This window comes from Triticum urartu, chromosome 5A (assembly GCF_056163025.1).
Source record: "Triticum urartu cultivar PI428250 chromosome 5A, HENAU_Tu73, whole genome shotgun sequence".
NCBI classification, from domain to species: Eukaryota; Viridiplantae; Streptophyta; class Magnoliopsida; order Poales; family Poaceae; genus Triticum; species Triticum urartu.
Genome location: NC_141877.1, coordinates 137,910,987 through 137,926,874, shown reverse-complemented (window position 1 = coordinate 137,926,874; position 15,888 = coordinate 137,910,987). Strand labels below are relative to the sequence as shown.

At 44.4% G+C, this 15,888-nt stretch overlaps 3 protein-coding genes across 4 annotated transcripts; 2 read left to right on the top strand and 1 right to left on the bottom strand.

The window, feature by feature from the left end:
* The first annotated feature begins 2,463 nt into the window (after positions 1–2,463).
* LOC125508177 (uncharacterized) lies at positions 2,464–6,518 on the top strand. Of its 2 annotated transcripts, none has more exons than XM_087525680.1 (10): positions 2,464–2,681; positions 2,762–2,800; positions 3,741–3,794; positions 4,185–4,238; positions 4,605–4,658; positions 4,757–4,828; positions 4,912–5,001; positions 5,186–5,275; positions 5,532–5,588; positions 5,940–6,518. In XM_087525680.1, exons 1-10 carry the CDS (start codon positions 2,595–2,597, stop codon positions 6,261–6,263), a joined length of 921 nt encoding a protein of 306 aa, XP_087381806.1. In that variant the 5' UTR covers positions 2,464–2,594; the 3' UTR covers positions 6,264–6,518. The 2 variants fall into 2 exon arrangements, with proteins under 2 accessions (XP_087381806.1, XP_087381805.1); XM_087525679.1 differs by having other exon boundaries at positions 2,573–2,681; positions 5,943–6,518.
* Positions 6,519–7,579: 1,061 nt separating this feature from the next.
* Positions 7,580–12,541, top strand: EMB2726 (elongation factor Ts family protein). The gene is made up of 4 exons (XM_048672783.2): positions 7,580–7,809; positions 8,293–9,938; positions 10,799–11,510; positions 11,686–12,541. Exons 2-4 carry the CDS (start codon positions 8,339–8,341, stop codon positions 12,290–12,292), a joined length of 2,919 nt encoding a protein of 972 aa, XP_048528740.2. The 5' UTR covers positions 7,580–7,809; positions 8,293–8,338; the 3' UTR covers positions 12,293–12,541.
* A 72-nt stretch (positions 12,542–12,613) lies between these two features.
* Positions 12,614–15,443, bottom strand: LOC125508178 (5'-adenylylsulfate reductase-like 6). Its single transcript, XM_048672785.2, has 4 exons — positions 15,123–15,443; positions 13,955–14,127; positions 13,741–13,865; positions 12,614–13,319 (listed from the first exon to the last, which is right to left on the bottom strand). The coding sequence occupies exons 1-4, from the start codon at positions 15,318–15,320 to the stop codon at positions 12,913–12,915; spliced, it is 903 nt and encodes a 300-aa protein (XP_048528742.1). The 5' UTR covers positions 15,321–15,443; the 3' UTR covers positions 12,614–12,912.
* Between the last annotated feature and the right edge of the window lie 445 nt (positions 15,444–15,888).

Genomic DNA, 15,888 nt, shown 5'->3' with positions numbered 1-15,888 from the left:
AACCACACACATACCAATATATGTTGCCAAATGTTCTGAAGTCTTTTGGCTTCAACCAAAATGGAAACCTATGATTTTGCCAGAAAAAGGTAGGTGACATGGCTACAACCAAACAACGGAGACTTTCCAATATTTGGGTCATGCCCTTGGTTTGGCGATGCCAAATTTTGGCAATGCTGCATGGGGCACAAACCAAACATACCCACTATTATTCCATGTCTAGATGTAAACTGAATTTTTGATGTCTTGTTCTTTGGGTTTTGATTGTTCTCTTAACAAATAGGACGAGAATCATGCAGGCCAATGAATTTTAAAGAATCTTACCATCGCTTATCAATGTCTTTGAAAGTTGATGTTTCATGTCCAGTGTTGATTCACAGCTGCATATGGCATCCTCTCAGCATAATGGGATACAGACACCATTTTAGAACCTAACGAACATTGGAAATTTGGGATACGGACACCATTTCAAAACCTAACGAACACTGGAAATTCAGGTAATTATATATCACCAATTCTTGCCTATGCCATCCACGTATCCTCACGGACACCGGCCATTAGTGAATAATTACTTCAGCAATAGATAAATGGTACTCCCTCCGTTTTAGTTTGCAAGTCATGCGCATATACGTAGGTTGCCAATTTTATCACCGTAATATAAACTATATAACACAAAAATTATACCGTTTGAAATTAGAACATCTGAAGTTTATAATGGTATGTTTTTTGTAATATATGACTTCTATTAGGTTGGTCAAATTGACGACCTAGGGATACGCGCACGCCTTGTAAACTGAGAGAGAGGGAGTAGGTCTCTTTGCTAGACTGGGTAATATCCAATTACTTCAGCATTAAAGTAATGCTAAGAGTGTCTTCTACATAATGAAGATGTCATTTTAATTCTCTTTAGTTTGGCTTCACCGGAATATCTAACCTTTTGTCTTCAGGTGGCATTTGTGTTTCAGTAAAGTATGCGTAAGTTCTTGCTAAGATAGTGGTGATCCTGCAGTGTGGTGTCTCTATTCATCAAGCTCTGGTATTGAAGTAACTATTGTCAACTGTTGCTTTTACAGTTTGCATGTATTCTTGTGCAAACAGAGTTACCAGTGTTGCAGGTGCAAACAGAGTTATTCTTGTGCAAACCTGATTATCTACTCATGTATATCATCATTGCTACAGCTAATTGGAGCAACTACAATCAATGCATCAGCTAATTGGAACATCAAGCAAGCAATGATGATATACATCACATTGCTACATGCTATAGATTCAGCAAAGTTCAGGTTCTGTATCCAACACACTGTTGCTTCAAGCTTCAGGTTCAGGCGCCGATGACAAAGTGAACAAAACATGTATCTATAGCATGTCGGGTGTGTCTCAACTGCCACAAGATGCCGACCGTCATCAACATCACCAACACCAAACACCAACGGCGACTTGGGAGGCTGCAGACGGCAGTAGAAGCAATGCAGGCAGTGGCCTAGGGTAGTGCAAGGGGCGACTGGGTTGAGCACGGGAGGAGCTAGCAGCCAGGAACATCGGAGGCGGCAGCGGCCGGTAGCAGTGCTGGCAGCAAAAAAGAAAAGGAGTGTTGAATTCATGAATTGGCCCAAGGGGCAATGTCCATGTAAAAAATACGAACGGAAATATGTACATGTCCTTCAACTGCTTATTCAGCTGCACATTCCTGCTGTAAATTTCTTTAACATGACGTGATAGGTATCTTGCTAACTCCCCTGTTACGGACCAAATTATTCTATTTCATTGTAAAATTACATTGTGCGAACTCGACCAGTCTTCTCCAGATGGTGCAAACTTGATCATCCATGTCATAAGGATAGGGCGATGCAACCAACCCATGGCACTGGCAATGACATAACAATATATTTTCCTTTTTATTTTTGTGTAAACCAACTAATTAAATAAATTATAGCTATAGCAACATCAAAATAAACATATTTGAAAAATTATACTCATTGGTGGACTCACCACTGGTTGAAATAGAGGTCTTTACAATTGCGTTTAATGATCAATAAAAACATTTGTTGAATTGTATCCATTATTTTGATGAAAACTCCACTATTTTTAGTATTATTACATATTAAAAATAATAATTTTGTATCCTAATGAAGACGTGCGTTGCACGTACACATTTACTAGTGGAAAGATAGGAAAATGAGTGGCTGAGAGGCTTCGTCGAAGATAAGCACGAGAGATAAAGCACGAGTGGAATAATTACGTGGTGGCTACCAAGTGATGCGGGAGCGAATCTCGTGTGATCTTTGATCAGACGGCCGGGAGCCAGCGGTGCATTGTTGATCAGATGGCCCGCGAGCGACCGGCGCTAGCGTTAGCCGGCCGACCGGCCAGAAAAATCCTGCGTTTTAAGTCGTTCAATAAACTTGAAAAAAAAACTGACGGTGAGAGACCAAGCGCAGCGGCCTCTCCTCGTATAACCAGACCACCCACCACCTTCCGTCCTTCCCATTTCGGTTTGAGTTTCAAATCTCTCTGTCTCACGCGCAACGTTAGTGCCGCCCCCCTGCGAAACCCTAACCCTAGCCACCACCAGCGCGCTCCCTCCCTCGATCCTCATGTCCGATTCCGAAGCATCCCCGACGCCCGCGGCTGCGGTTGTGGCAGCGGAGGCGGCGACGGGCGAGAACTCCCCGTCTCCGGCGGTGAGCACCGGCCAGCCCATCCTCATCCTCCGATCTCAGTACCCGCGGTCTGGTTTCTGATCGTTTGCCTCGTTTTGCAGAGGAGTGAGGAGCTGCTGCCGGTGGCGGAGAAGATCTCGGTGAGGATCCCCTTTCCTCGTATTTCTTTCTGAAGTTCTCTTATATTAGCAGCATTTTTTTTAGGCTACGATGAATTGTAGGTTTCCTGAATCGCAGCATTATTTGTGTGTGTGTGTGTGTGTGACATTTGTGAGCATGAAGACGGGGAGATAGAAAAAAACAAGTGCAACTAGAACACATGTTAGCTAAGCGTTACTGGTTGGATTGCCAGCTACGAGCAGATTTGTATAGTGGTTGTAACCATGACTGTTGTAAATGCTTGCATCATCAAGTCCTAAGGAACACGACTGCATTACCAACTTGCGTCATGTTTGAGAAGTCATTACAGACATACCATAATTAGTTATTTTACTTGCATTCCTACATACTAGGTTCCTGAATTCCACCAAAGCCCAGCACTTTGAGAACAACATCCATATTCTCCACCTCATTAGTAGGGACTAGGGATACTAAACAATGGCTTCATCGTCAAAGTTACAGACCATGCTTCTAGAATTCAGAAGATTTGGAGTTCAGTGATTAAGATCAGAAAATCACGTGTTCAATCTTCAATGAAAAAAGTGATAAAAATAATGTTCAAGAACCAGTTTCATCTGAATCAATGTGTGGGGGTAACCTTCTTCTGTGTTGAGCGCTGAATCCTGGACCTTCCTATTCTAGGATTCATGGATGAACAATTCTAGTTCTGATATATAGGTATGTAGCATTTTGTCAATTTGTCAATGCGACCAATCTCATAATTGTTCAGTAAGTGGTTACCATGCTATGTTATTTTACCCATAAATTGTCCCAAGTCCCTTGTTTCTGATTATATTGAATCTATCATAGCTCTTCGATTCAGCATTGTCCTTTTGTGCTGATATGTTTATAAACAATGCTTGTATTCTAAGATTCTGAGAGAAAGAAGGAAATAAACCTTTCTGTGTTTTTGAATAACAGGAATTAAATGAATCACAGTCAGAGCTTTTGGGAAGACTTCGAGGTCTTAAGGAGGTATGCTGAAATATTGTAAAGTAGACATCTTTATTCTTCTTTTCATGCATCTTTCTTAATTTATTTAATGAATGTTTTGCTTTGTTAGATGGTTCCCATTTGTTCCATAGTAGTGTAATAACATGGTATCTGTGCGCGCAAGTTTCATCTTACCATTTGAAGGGCACACCTTAATGAGCGTGGGCTCACCAGAAATAGAAATTACATCTTTGTTGTCTTTACTTGTAATACCTAAAACATGGAGTAATATGGATATGGTTATATTTTCAGAGCAAAGCCCTTAAATGCATAATGGGCGTGTTTACATTTTGTTACAATTTGCACATTATTTCATTTCTTCACTTGGAATTGTTGTGCTTTGTTAATATAATTACCCTGTTTCCTTTTTAGGATTTGCAGAGCTGGAGAAGCAATTTAGACACCCAAGTGCAGAAATACAAAACTGTGAGTCTCTGCGCACTTCACTTGATGATATCTTCTATATCAATAATTTGTTTTTCTGAATTTACATATGTTCTCTCTTGTATCACCAGAACTACTGTATTGTATCGACACATTATTTGCAGAACGGTTGTCATATTTCAGTGATTGGATGATAGTTTGCTTTGTTTTTGGGTCTGGGTTCAATAAAACATGCAAGGGGATAATGAAGGATGATAGTTCCTTTGGTCAGAAAGTTTCTACATGTGTCCATACTTCCAAACAATACAACCTTCCTTGAACGAATGCAAACTAACTGTGAGCTAGCACTTGTGCTGCAGCACTCCTTGCATTTGAATACCAACTTATTTATCATTCTATGTCTTGCAGGAAATCTCCGATATCAAAACTGCACTTAATAGTGAAATAGACCAGCTGAAATCAGTAAGGACGTGTCCCAATATTCTGTAAAAAGGTTTTAACTATTAATCTCTTATTTTGGTACCGTTGGCTAACTGCTTTATCTCCTTTGCCCATACCAGGATTTCCAAGAACTGAGGACCACCCTTAAGAAGCAACAGGAAGATGTGACTATTAGCTTGAAGAATTTGGGGGTGATTACCTTTTTTACATTCATGATGGTGTAAAGCATTGCTGTCTACCTTTTTTGTTCAATGTCTGCTTCATTTTCCTTTAGCTAGAAGATGCTACCGAAACTGATGGGAACAAAGGAACTGGAGAGGAAAATACAAGTGAGGGTGCATTAGCAAACATGGGGGACCTGAAAGTAAGTGTATTTCTGGTTTAATATACCTGCTCTTTTTTTTGCGGGTGGTTTAGTATACCTGCTCAAACATTAACTATCCTGTCAATATATTTTCGGATGGGTAATTGCCTATTTTACATTCGATGATGGTGTAAAGCATTGCTGTCTACCTTTTTTGTTCAATGTCTGCTTCATTTTCTTTCAGCTAGAAGATTCTACCGAAACTGATGGGAACAAAGGAAGTGTGGAGGAAAATACAAGTGAGGGTGCATTAGCAAACATGGGGGACCTGAAAGTAAGTATATTTCTGGTTTAGTATACCTGCTCAAACATTAACTATCCTGTCAATATATTTTCGGATGTATAACTTATTGCAACCATACGGTATTAATTACTTGTGTTCTTATAATGATTAGTTTGAGCAATTCATGGATACATAGGTAGTTGCAACCATATATGATAAGCACTTGTCTTATTAATGGTTATAGTAGCACTTCATTAAATTTTGTGAAACGGTTTCTTAACCTGTGCCCCTTCCCCTCTTTTCTCAGTTGGAGGATAATCCAGAAAATAATGATGAAGGCAGTGGGGTTGAGGAGGAAAAGAATGTGAGTATTTACCTATTACACGGCTAGCGGCTAAGGCAGACTGGCAATGATTGATTTTGTACCTCTTGTTGAATTACAGAACCTGCCCATGTTTCTGAACAATCAAGAATGTTGAGAACTGTAAATCCAAATCCTGAAATTTAGCATGACATCTTCTCCTAACGTAGCTTGATCTTTTTAGAGGATTCACAACTAGTTCTCTTTTGAAATCATTGTGCATGTGCTAAGTAGGTATGTTAACACTAGTACCAGGAAAACAAGTAGATATAAGTGACAGTATGGTGGAATCATACATGCTCAGATGATTGTCTAGTAATTACTTCGCCTGACCTTTTCCATTCTTGATTGCAGCAGGAGGCCCCTGAAGAAGATGGCATGGCGGGCATAGAAGGTACGAAGACGGAAGATGACATGGTGGGCATAGAAGGTACCAAGACGGAAGATGACACGGCGGGCATAGAAGGTACCAAGACGGAAGATGACACGGCGGGCAAAGAAGATACCAAGACGGAAGATGACATGGCGGGCATAGAAGGTACGAAGACGGAAGATGACATGGCGGGCATAGAAGGTACCAAGACGGAAGATGACACGGCGGGCATAGAAGGTACCAAGACGGAAGATGACACGGTGGGTATAGAAGGTACCAAGACGGAGAATCCGAGCAACGAATAAATCAGTGCATGAACGGAGAGTAGAAATGGCGTCACTTCTTTGGTGGCCCCGCAGTAGAAACTTAAAGAGCAGTGGTAGATCGGTTCCTCTACAAGGGACGGCCCATGCTCTGTGTGATCATCTGGTCGTGTAGCGTGGTCTTTCTCGAACGCTGCTGCAACGAGTGGGCTCCAGCACTCGGGAATTGTTGCAACCTCTTTAACTACCTTATTAATGTAAGAGTGTCCGCATGAAAATTTCACCGTTTTTGCTTGAGCTGGGTTGTTTTGCTGACATGGGAACATGAGTGTTGGCATGGAAGAAACTTCTGTAGAGATGTTTTTCTTAACCGTCAGCTTGCATATGTTCATGCATTATTCTTTTTAGAAACATCTTCATGCATTATGAAACTGATATGACTATATGAACGGGGAGGTACATCACTGAACTGTGTTTTTTTTTTCTGTTGGGTGGTCGGTGGATACGCTGAGTACAAATATGTGCACAAACCGCCGGAATCCTATGATGCAGGTGTTTTTTTTTTTTGCGAGCCCTGTTGAATTTGTGCGAATGGATTCGCTGTAGGAATGCTTAGACCATACGACACCACGTTTGTTGTCCTGGTTATTGTGGTATTACTGAGGCCGCGCTGCCTGTACATTTATATACTTAGAGCATCTTCAATAGAAGATGGAAATTTAAAGATGTAAAACAGGAGAGGTGAAAATTTACATATTCAAAAAGTGTTTTTTACATCTCCAAAAAAGCGGCAACTTCAACGAATGATGTAAATTGATGATATAAAAGTGTAACTCCAATAGATGATGTAAATGAAGATGTAAAAACTAGAATTGAGACGGCTGAGCGACGGCAGTCATAACGCGGCGTTTGAACCGGGCCGCAGCCGTGGGACAAAAGCTGTGCGGTGGGGCGGCAATGGCTGATGAGCGGCAGCGACAACGAAAACGGCGGCAGAAACGAACCAGGCGCCGGCAGTGGAGCGGCACAAAATACGGTCGATTCGCAGCATGCGGGCGGTGCGGTGATGGATGGGTGGATGCTTGGCGGTTGGGTGGTGGCTGCGGCGACGGCAGAAACAGCGGCGGGGACGAACCGGACGGCGGCGGTGGAGAAAACGCTCAAAAACAGCACTGTCTGTCCCTGTCCTATCAGATAACCACGGTTCTTACAAGGTGTCAGATAGACAGCCACGGTTTTTACAAGGTGGAGAACCTGCACACGCACGACTTTGAAAAAACCTGCACACACACACACACACATGGGACACGCACAACTGACCGACGGAACTCTCCCCTCAGAAAAAAAGACCGACGGAACTCAAAGGCAACCCGTCGGGGCAGCGGAGCGGGCCAGGTCCAGCGGCACAGCAAAACTGCGCGCCCCGTCCATCCCAGCCATCCACTGCTAGCATCAGTCTATCACCTCTGCTCCTCCGTTTCGTTTCCAGATAAGGCTATATATCCCCAGCGACCCCTCCGCCTCCTCCTCAGCCTCCCTCCCTCTCCTCACGACGGCCACCGCGGGAGCTCGCCGTCGCCCCGACGAGGTAACGCCGTGTTCCCGCCCGTGCCGCCCCTGTCCCGCGTAGCTAGCTCGTCGGCGACCCTAATGCGGCCAGCGCCGTCGTCCATGCCTCTCGTCTCCCTCCCGCCCTTGCTCTACCCTCTTAAGCATCTCCTTTGCCATCGCTTGCGCGGGACGTGTTTGTGGGTATGCCTGCGCCGACTGCCGACGGTCGTCTTGTTTCGGAGCACTACAGCCCGTTCTCCCACCCTGTAAAGCGATAAATTGTAGGGTGGTACTCGCTGTGTACGTAGGCACTGGAATGCTGGACAGGAAGCATATTCAGAATCCAGTGCAATAGTTGCTCCCCCAAAATTTTGCTGGGTCAGAGACTGCCTACGCATGCATGTTTGCACTTCTCAAGTGATGCTCTTTCACAGCATCTCTTATCATGTATTGCTCTTTGTTCGTCAGATTATTTTGCTCTTCTTGCGTGGTGCTGAAACGAGTCTCTGTCCTCGTGCAGGGTTCTCAAGGAATCAAGATTCTGATACAGCTCCCCTGAATTCAGCATGACGCCGGTGGTTCATTGCTCTGTTGGCACCATCAGCCTGTTCCACATAGGCAGTTTCAGGCCCAGCCGAGAAATCCAGATAAGAAGGTTCCGTGGTTCTGAGAGGTATTCAAGAGTCACATCGCCCTCGCGCCATGGGCTGCTGCAGCCACAGACACCATTCCACTTGATCAGCATGTACAAAAGGAGCTGGTCCTCTGCTAACAACAGGCTAAGGACCTTGTCGGCAGCAGCTGTTGGGACCGATGTCACGGTGGAGGGTTCGTCATCTCCGGCAGGAGAAACTTCCGATGCCACACCTGCCGCTGCTGAAACTACTGGGCAGGCTGTGGCTAGCAAGAGCCCGGCTTCCTCCCCTCCCAAGTTAGGTCGCAACCCACGTAAGAGCGAGATGCCGCCGTTGAAGGATGGTGATCTAGTTCCTGGTGCATCCTTTACCGGGAAAGTCAGGTCTATCAAGCCATTTGGAGTCTTTGTCGACATTGGAGCATTCACCGAAGGCCTTGTTCATATCTCCAGAGTAAGTGACGGTTTTGTCGAAGATATATCTACCCTCTTCACTGTTGGGCAAGAGGTGTCAGTGAAATTAGTGGAAGTAAATAAAGAAACAAGGCGCATCTCCTTGACAATGCGGACCGGTGGAGATTATGTCAAGGAAGCACCTACGGCTCCAAGCGGTGGGAGGAGCCCAACTGCAGCTGCGCCTAGAAGCTCACCAAGGCAAACAAAGGATTTCAAGAAGATAGACGAGGCAAAGTATACACGAGGACAATCTCTGACTGGCACTGTGAAAAATTCGACAAGAACAGGGTCATTTGTGACACTGCCTGATGGAGAAGAAGGATTCCTCCCAAGGGAAGAGGAAGCAGCGGCACTGTTTACCCTTATCGGGCATTCCGCACTGGAGGTTGGTCAAGAGGTAACGGTGAAAGTGTTGAATGTAGCACGAGGCCAGGTCACATTGACGATGAAGGGGGGAGAAGATGATGACGACGAGTTGTCGTCGTTAAACACCAACCTGAAGCAGGGATGGTCCAGAGGGACCAACGCTTTCGAGTTAGCTTTCCGTAGGAGCAAGGAAATCTCTGCATTCTTGGACCAGAGGGAAAAGGTTACGGCTCCAGAAGTGAAAACAGAAGTTGAGACTGAGACTTCAGTTTCAACTTCTGGGGTTGAAAGCACCGTTGACGACAAGCTCGTTGAGCCTCCTACTGAAATTGAAAGCAAAGAGGATAGTTCTTTAACAGAAGCTGTCACTGGCGTCGTTGAGCCTCCTACAGTTTCTGTTACTGAAGTTGAAAGCAAAGAGGAGGACAGCGCTTCAACAGAAGCTGTCACTGGCGCCGTTGAGCCTCCTACAGTTTCTGCTACTGAAGTTGAAAGCAAAGAGGAGGACAGCCCTTCAACAGAAGCTGTCACTGGCGCCGTTGAGGAAATCACTCCTCTTGATAAGGTTGAGGAGCCAGAAGAATCAGTGCCGGAGGTTCCTGCAACTGCAAGTAGCGAGCCTGCTGTGGTAACTGAGGAAGTAGCAGCCTCGGATGAGAAAACCACAGAGGTTTCTGCTGCTGGAGCTGCAGAAGCAAGCACAACCACAGGTCAGCAGTAATTTTGTCGACAAGATCTTATCTGCAAAAGGCCCTGACATGTAGTAATTTGATCAGTCACATCCTGTCTGCGAAAGGCTCTTCAAGCAACTCTACCTAATTAGGAAGAGTATTAGGATAGATTGCATGTAAACTGTTCAAGCAACTCCTTTTGCCAGTTCTTTTTACATTTCTTCTTGTGGTATTGTTCCTTACTTTGGTAAATGACGCAAGAATCAATGCACTTAATTTTGTTTCCTCGCTGGCTCAAAGGTTTGAGTTGGTCGGATAAGCCTCAACATGTACAATCCAGATATCACCTCATCCGCCACTGTACAGTTTTGAACTATGGAGGATAAGCCTCAACATGATACTTTGGTTTGGCTTCAGTTTTTGGAACATCGCATTAGGATGCTTTCTTCCTCTTCATTTGCATAGCTTCGGTCTGATTTTTGTTTTGTTTCATGTGGCAACTACACATTTTCCTACAAATTTGTTGACAGCACTGAAAGTTTTAAGTTTTTTGTTTAATATATGGCATAAAGAGATTTCTCTATGACGTGTAACTGTGTCCCGTAAATGCATTTAGAAAGTGATTGCCCGATGCAAATTTTGATTTTCAAATATCAATCAGAACTTATTATAAAATGCGACACCAGTTGATGGTCCTAAAGCTTTTATGGATGCAGTGTAAGTTAACAGGTGCACTAATTCTTCTAATTAACACCTCCATTATTTGCAATTTCATTTTAAAAAACATACCTGTCCCTGCATTTTCTGCAGCACAGTTCACTGCATATTGTACTTTATTGATGAACTGTTGTTAGGGCAGCAGAAGAAAGATTTTGATGTTCTTTTCTGCATCTGTGCAGCAACTATTTCTCCTGCTCTTGTCAAGCAGTTGCGTGACGCAACTGGAGCAGGCATGATGGACTGCAAAAAGGCTCTTGCTGAATCGAGTGGTGACATTGATAAAGCTCAAGAATTCCTCCGGAAGAAAGGGCTGGCTGCTGCTGACAAGAGGGCTGGAAGAGCCACTGCAGAGGGAAGAATTGGTTCTTACATACATGACAGCAGAATCGGTATCCTTATTGAATTGAACTGTGAGACTGACTTTGTATCACGAGGTGATGTCTTTAAGGAGTTGGTCGATGATCTTGCCATGCAAGCTGCTGCTTGCCCTCAAGTAAATTACATTTCCATTGACGATGTCCCTGAGGAGGTTGTGAAGAAGGAGACAGAGTTGGAGATGCAGAGGGAGGACTTGCTGTCGAAGCCTGAGCAGATCCGCGCTAAGATTGTCGAGGGCCGAGTAAAGAAGAGGCTTGGAGAATTTGCATTGCTTGAACAACCATTCATCAAGAATGACAAGGTCACAACGGGTGAATGGGTGAAGCAAACTATTGCTACAATTGGAGAGAACATGAAGGTGAGGAGGTTTGTTCGGTACAACCTGGGAGAAGGGTTGGAGAAAAAAAGCCAGGATTTTGCTGCTGAAGTTGCAGCCCAGACAGCCGCGAAGCCACCACCAGCTGCTCCTCTGAAGGATGACAAGCCTGAGGAATCGGTTGAAGCTGCAGAGAAGTAATCTTCCTCTCAGAATCTCATGTTGCTCATATGTGCTGTTTATGTTTCTTGGGGTGTGCATAATATGTGCACCAGAATGTTTTTACTGTCTTGGCATTTCTAACTTCTAATTGCATAGATCATTTCCCCTAAAGTCAACACTCAATATAACTTGACATACCTATGTTTCCAGGAAACCAGCTGTGGCAATTTCAGCTGCATTGGTAAAGCAACTCCGAGATGAAACTGGCGCTGGTATGATGGACTGCAAGAAAGCGCTGGCTGAGACTGGGGGTGACCTTCAGGGGGCTCAGGAGTTCCTCAGGAAAAAGGGCCTCTCGTCTGCAGACAAGAAGTCTTCTCGCCTGACCGCTGAAGGCCTGATTGGCTCGTACATCCACGACAACCGTATAGGGTGCATGATTGAAATCAACTCTGAGACCGACTTTGTGGCTCGCAATGAGAAATTCAAGGAGCTGGTGAATGACCTCGCAATGCAAGTGGTGGCATGCCCACAGGTTGAATATGTCTCAATGGAGGACATACCAGAGAGTGTTGTCAGCAAGGAGAAGGAGATTGAGATGCAGAGGGAGGACCTGCAGTCGAAACCCGAAAACATCAGGGAGAAGATCGTGGAAGGGCGGATATCAAAGAGGCTCGGAGTGATGGCCCTCCTGGAGCAGCCCTTCATCAAGGATGACAGCAAGACGGTGAAGGATCTTGTTAAGGAGACGATCGCCGGCCTGGGGGAGAACATCAAGGTACGGAGGTTTGTCAGGTATACCCTCGGCGAGAACTGATAAATGAGACAGTGACCTCCGCTACAATCCATGGCATCAGGAGCCGGGCACATTTTGATTCATCGTGGTGCATAGCTGCTGCTAGTTTGTACTGAGTTCCATGTATTATTTTGTATCACTTGTTACCATTGTTCCTGGTTACAAACAACACACTTTTTTGCACACCTTCAATGTAGATGACAGGAGAGATCAATATATTGTCCATGAAAGGATACGGCAAATTAAATTGGTTTCTGGTTCCATGTTTTACTTCAGAGTTTTTGCTTTAGCCAGAAGAATTGATTTTACACTTTTTATCCCTGGTGGTACTATATGAAAACATAGGTCGAAATGTCTTTCACTTATTAGTACAAGACAGATGAACATACTGCAATTGCAGATTACATGTGAAAAATAGTACAAGGGCTTATGATGTGTGCCCAGTTGCTCAAAAACTATGACAATTGGTACTCATGATTAATGTTACAGTGTGGTCTACACAGGCTCAACAGTATCCCTAAGATTTACAGGCTACAAACAAGATGTTTCACTACATGTTCATGTGAGTTACAGGAGCTTCCACATCCAGCGCAATTCAAACAGCCCGCATGCTCTCCCGCTCGACGTTAAAATCCAAACCATCAATCCAATCTAGCAGCTCGGGGAGAAGATTGCCCACCAAGAGACACGGAAGCTAGAGATGATGCCCAGACTCTCATGTTTATGGCTCCAACCATGAGCCTCCATTTGCTCCACATCTTCCTTACATCCACCGCATGGGGCACACATTCGAGCAGCTGGGTCAATTTGGCAAGGACTCCAAAGTTGGCATGCCGGAAGTATTGGGCCCACAAGCCTTTGATGCAGGCGAAGAACTTTGGGAAGAAGAACAAGAATATCCTCAGGCAAATAAAGAGGATGCTGAATGCTAGGTAGGGCTCGCTCTTCACTGATTCGCTGACTGAACCACTCCAAAGCTTCGCATACTGTGTGCTTCTTTCGGTTGTGTTCCCCTTCCGTGGACCAAGATATGCAACTGGTTCTTGTCCTGCATCGAACAGAGTCTCTGTTAAGACAGAACAAGAGTACCACCACATACTTCCTATTTTTCTATGAATTTAGTAACATTATCGAAGTGTGACGAGCTAATGCTAGTGCAGTATCTAATCTAACAATCATACTGGTTAGGTTATAGTAAAATAATGGCAATTACATCTGTGCATATTTAACATACATATAATTGTATTGCCATTTCTCCTCCAGAGAATTACTGTTGCCATCTTATCCATAGAACTACTATTCCCGTCTTTCCAGTTGTGCCAATAGAGCACAGGCTGTTTGGACAGTAAGATGATTAATATTTCATACTAAAACAGTGGCGTACCACTGTACCCATAATTTGCTAATCACATAAGGATATCAGGTGGGTTACAACTCAGTAAATGCACAATGAGCATTGAGAAACCTACCAGTAACAGCAGAGTAGAAGTTGACCAGTGAGTTGAGATCTTTGGCAACAAGAGGCCAAAATGCATATGACTCATGTGCTATTAGTATAGAAGGAAGGCTGCGGACACCATATCTTGATAAAACTCTGCAAATCATAAGGAGGTATTAGTTAAGGCCGTCGGTCATATTAATGGGCAAGGATGACAGGAACACCACTACGCATAACGGTCTTACGTTGGCATCACGTTGGACTGTTCTACAGCCAAGTGCTTAATATGTGGATACATTGAGCTAAGATCGTCGAAGATTGGTCTCATTCTATGAGAGAAAGGGCACCATGATGCATAGAAGAGGACAGCAGTGTACTCCTTTCCACCCAACTCTCTGATAAGTTCCTCCCCATTAACCTGCAAAGTTTTTCAAGGTGAGGTTAATATTAAGCACGGCACGGACCAAAGGACTCACACCTCATAAGAGGATGATTTTCAGTCTATTTGCTAATTATCCACACTACAGCAAATTGACTAGAGAGCAGAGACTATAGGGAACTGCTATGACATAACCATCATATTACCGCCGTTTCATTGGCAGGCAATCCATTGAGGCATTTAAACCTCTTAGAAAAGTGAATCCAAATGCAGGCATCCCAAACGCTCAATGGTAACTTATACGTTCTGATTCACTACTACATGAAATTTTATTTTACTTGCAGAATGAACTGACAAGAACTGGTGTCATAAGCACAATAAGTTGCGGAAATGAGGACACTGATCCGCTCAATGACACCGAAACAACACACGGAATCTAGCTGAATTGCCCCTAAATTGGCATCTTGAAAAGCTTGAACCGATGAAAGATGCCAACGCATTCCAAATAAATTTATTTTCGAGCGCAATATTTGTGGAAAACAAAAGATGATTTGATGCAGGATAAGAGCCAGACTAGCCACCCAACTGAACCTTCATACTCCTGCGTTGACTAATACCCAATCAGCTTGCACAAAAATAAATAAAACAAGAACGGTTTATTTCGCCCCGAATGAAATTGAAGGGAAATCGCCTAACCAAATCAAAACTATAGAACAGAATCCCATCATGATAAACGTCAACTTTTTCCCCCAAGAATTGCAAAGTGAATTCGCTCAATTTACTTCTGAAACCTGTAAAAAAACAAAACTAACTTGGTGGCACCTAAATAGCATCAAGATTTAGGAACCGGACATTAAATTGTGTGACATACGAATCGAGGGGCGAACCCGAATTCACGAGAGAAAGAGATCGATGAAGAACCGTACGAACGAATCTCCGGATTCATCCACACAATAAATGCACAGGCACACCCAAAAAAAGCAAACAATTTGTAGCCAACCAATCCAGCTCGGAGCTATGGTTGAGATACGCACCTCCTCGGCCGGGTGCCCCTCCGTCGCGGTGCAGCAGGTTCGCCGGAGCCCCTGGAGGAACGGCGGCGGCCTCTCCTCCGGCCTTCGGCACCGACCAGAGTGTGCCGCCGCGAGCGGGTACGCGTGCACCTGGGACGGCACGGGGAGCTGGAGGAGCACAAGGAGGAGGAGAGGGGCGGCGAGGAGGCGGCCGGCCATGGCGAGAGGGGGGAGGAGAGGAGTGGGAGGAGGACGCGTCGTGAGATTTCTTGGTTGTTTTTGGAGGTCAGCTTTGTCACCAGAAAGAAAATGTGAATGTAACAAATTTGGAGGGTGTTTCCGGACAAGAGCAGATTCTCGGAGGGCAGGAATGGAAAACCTGGTACTAGTAGTGTGTACTAGTAGTTGGGATTGGAGTTGGAAAGCGTAGTTTAGCCCTAACCGGTTTATTTAACTCGCGTTGCTGTTGTTTATTTATTTTGTTGCCTGAATTGGTTTTCTCAGCTTTGGTGGATTTGCCTCACACTTTCCCTTCATCTTTCCTTTTCCCTGCCAGGTCAACGCTGAGATCATCGATAACACGTTTGACCTAGACTAAGCATTGCACGAAGCATGAACTAGGTGGCTGACTAGCGGAGCATGGGAGGCGAGAATTCAAGCGGTATGCCAGTGCAAAGAGGACGTGAATGCTTTTGCAGCATTATTCTCTAAAAATTATCAAGAATGTGCAAATTAGGATGAGTCACATATAAATGTCAACTAAGGAACTCTAATCTCTCTAATGTCG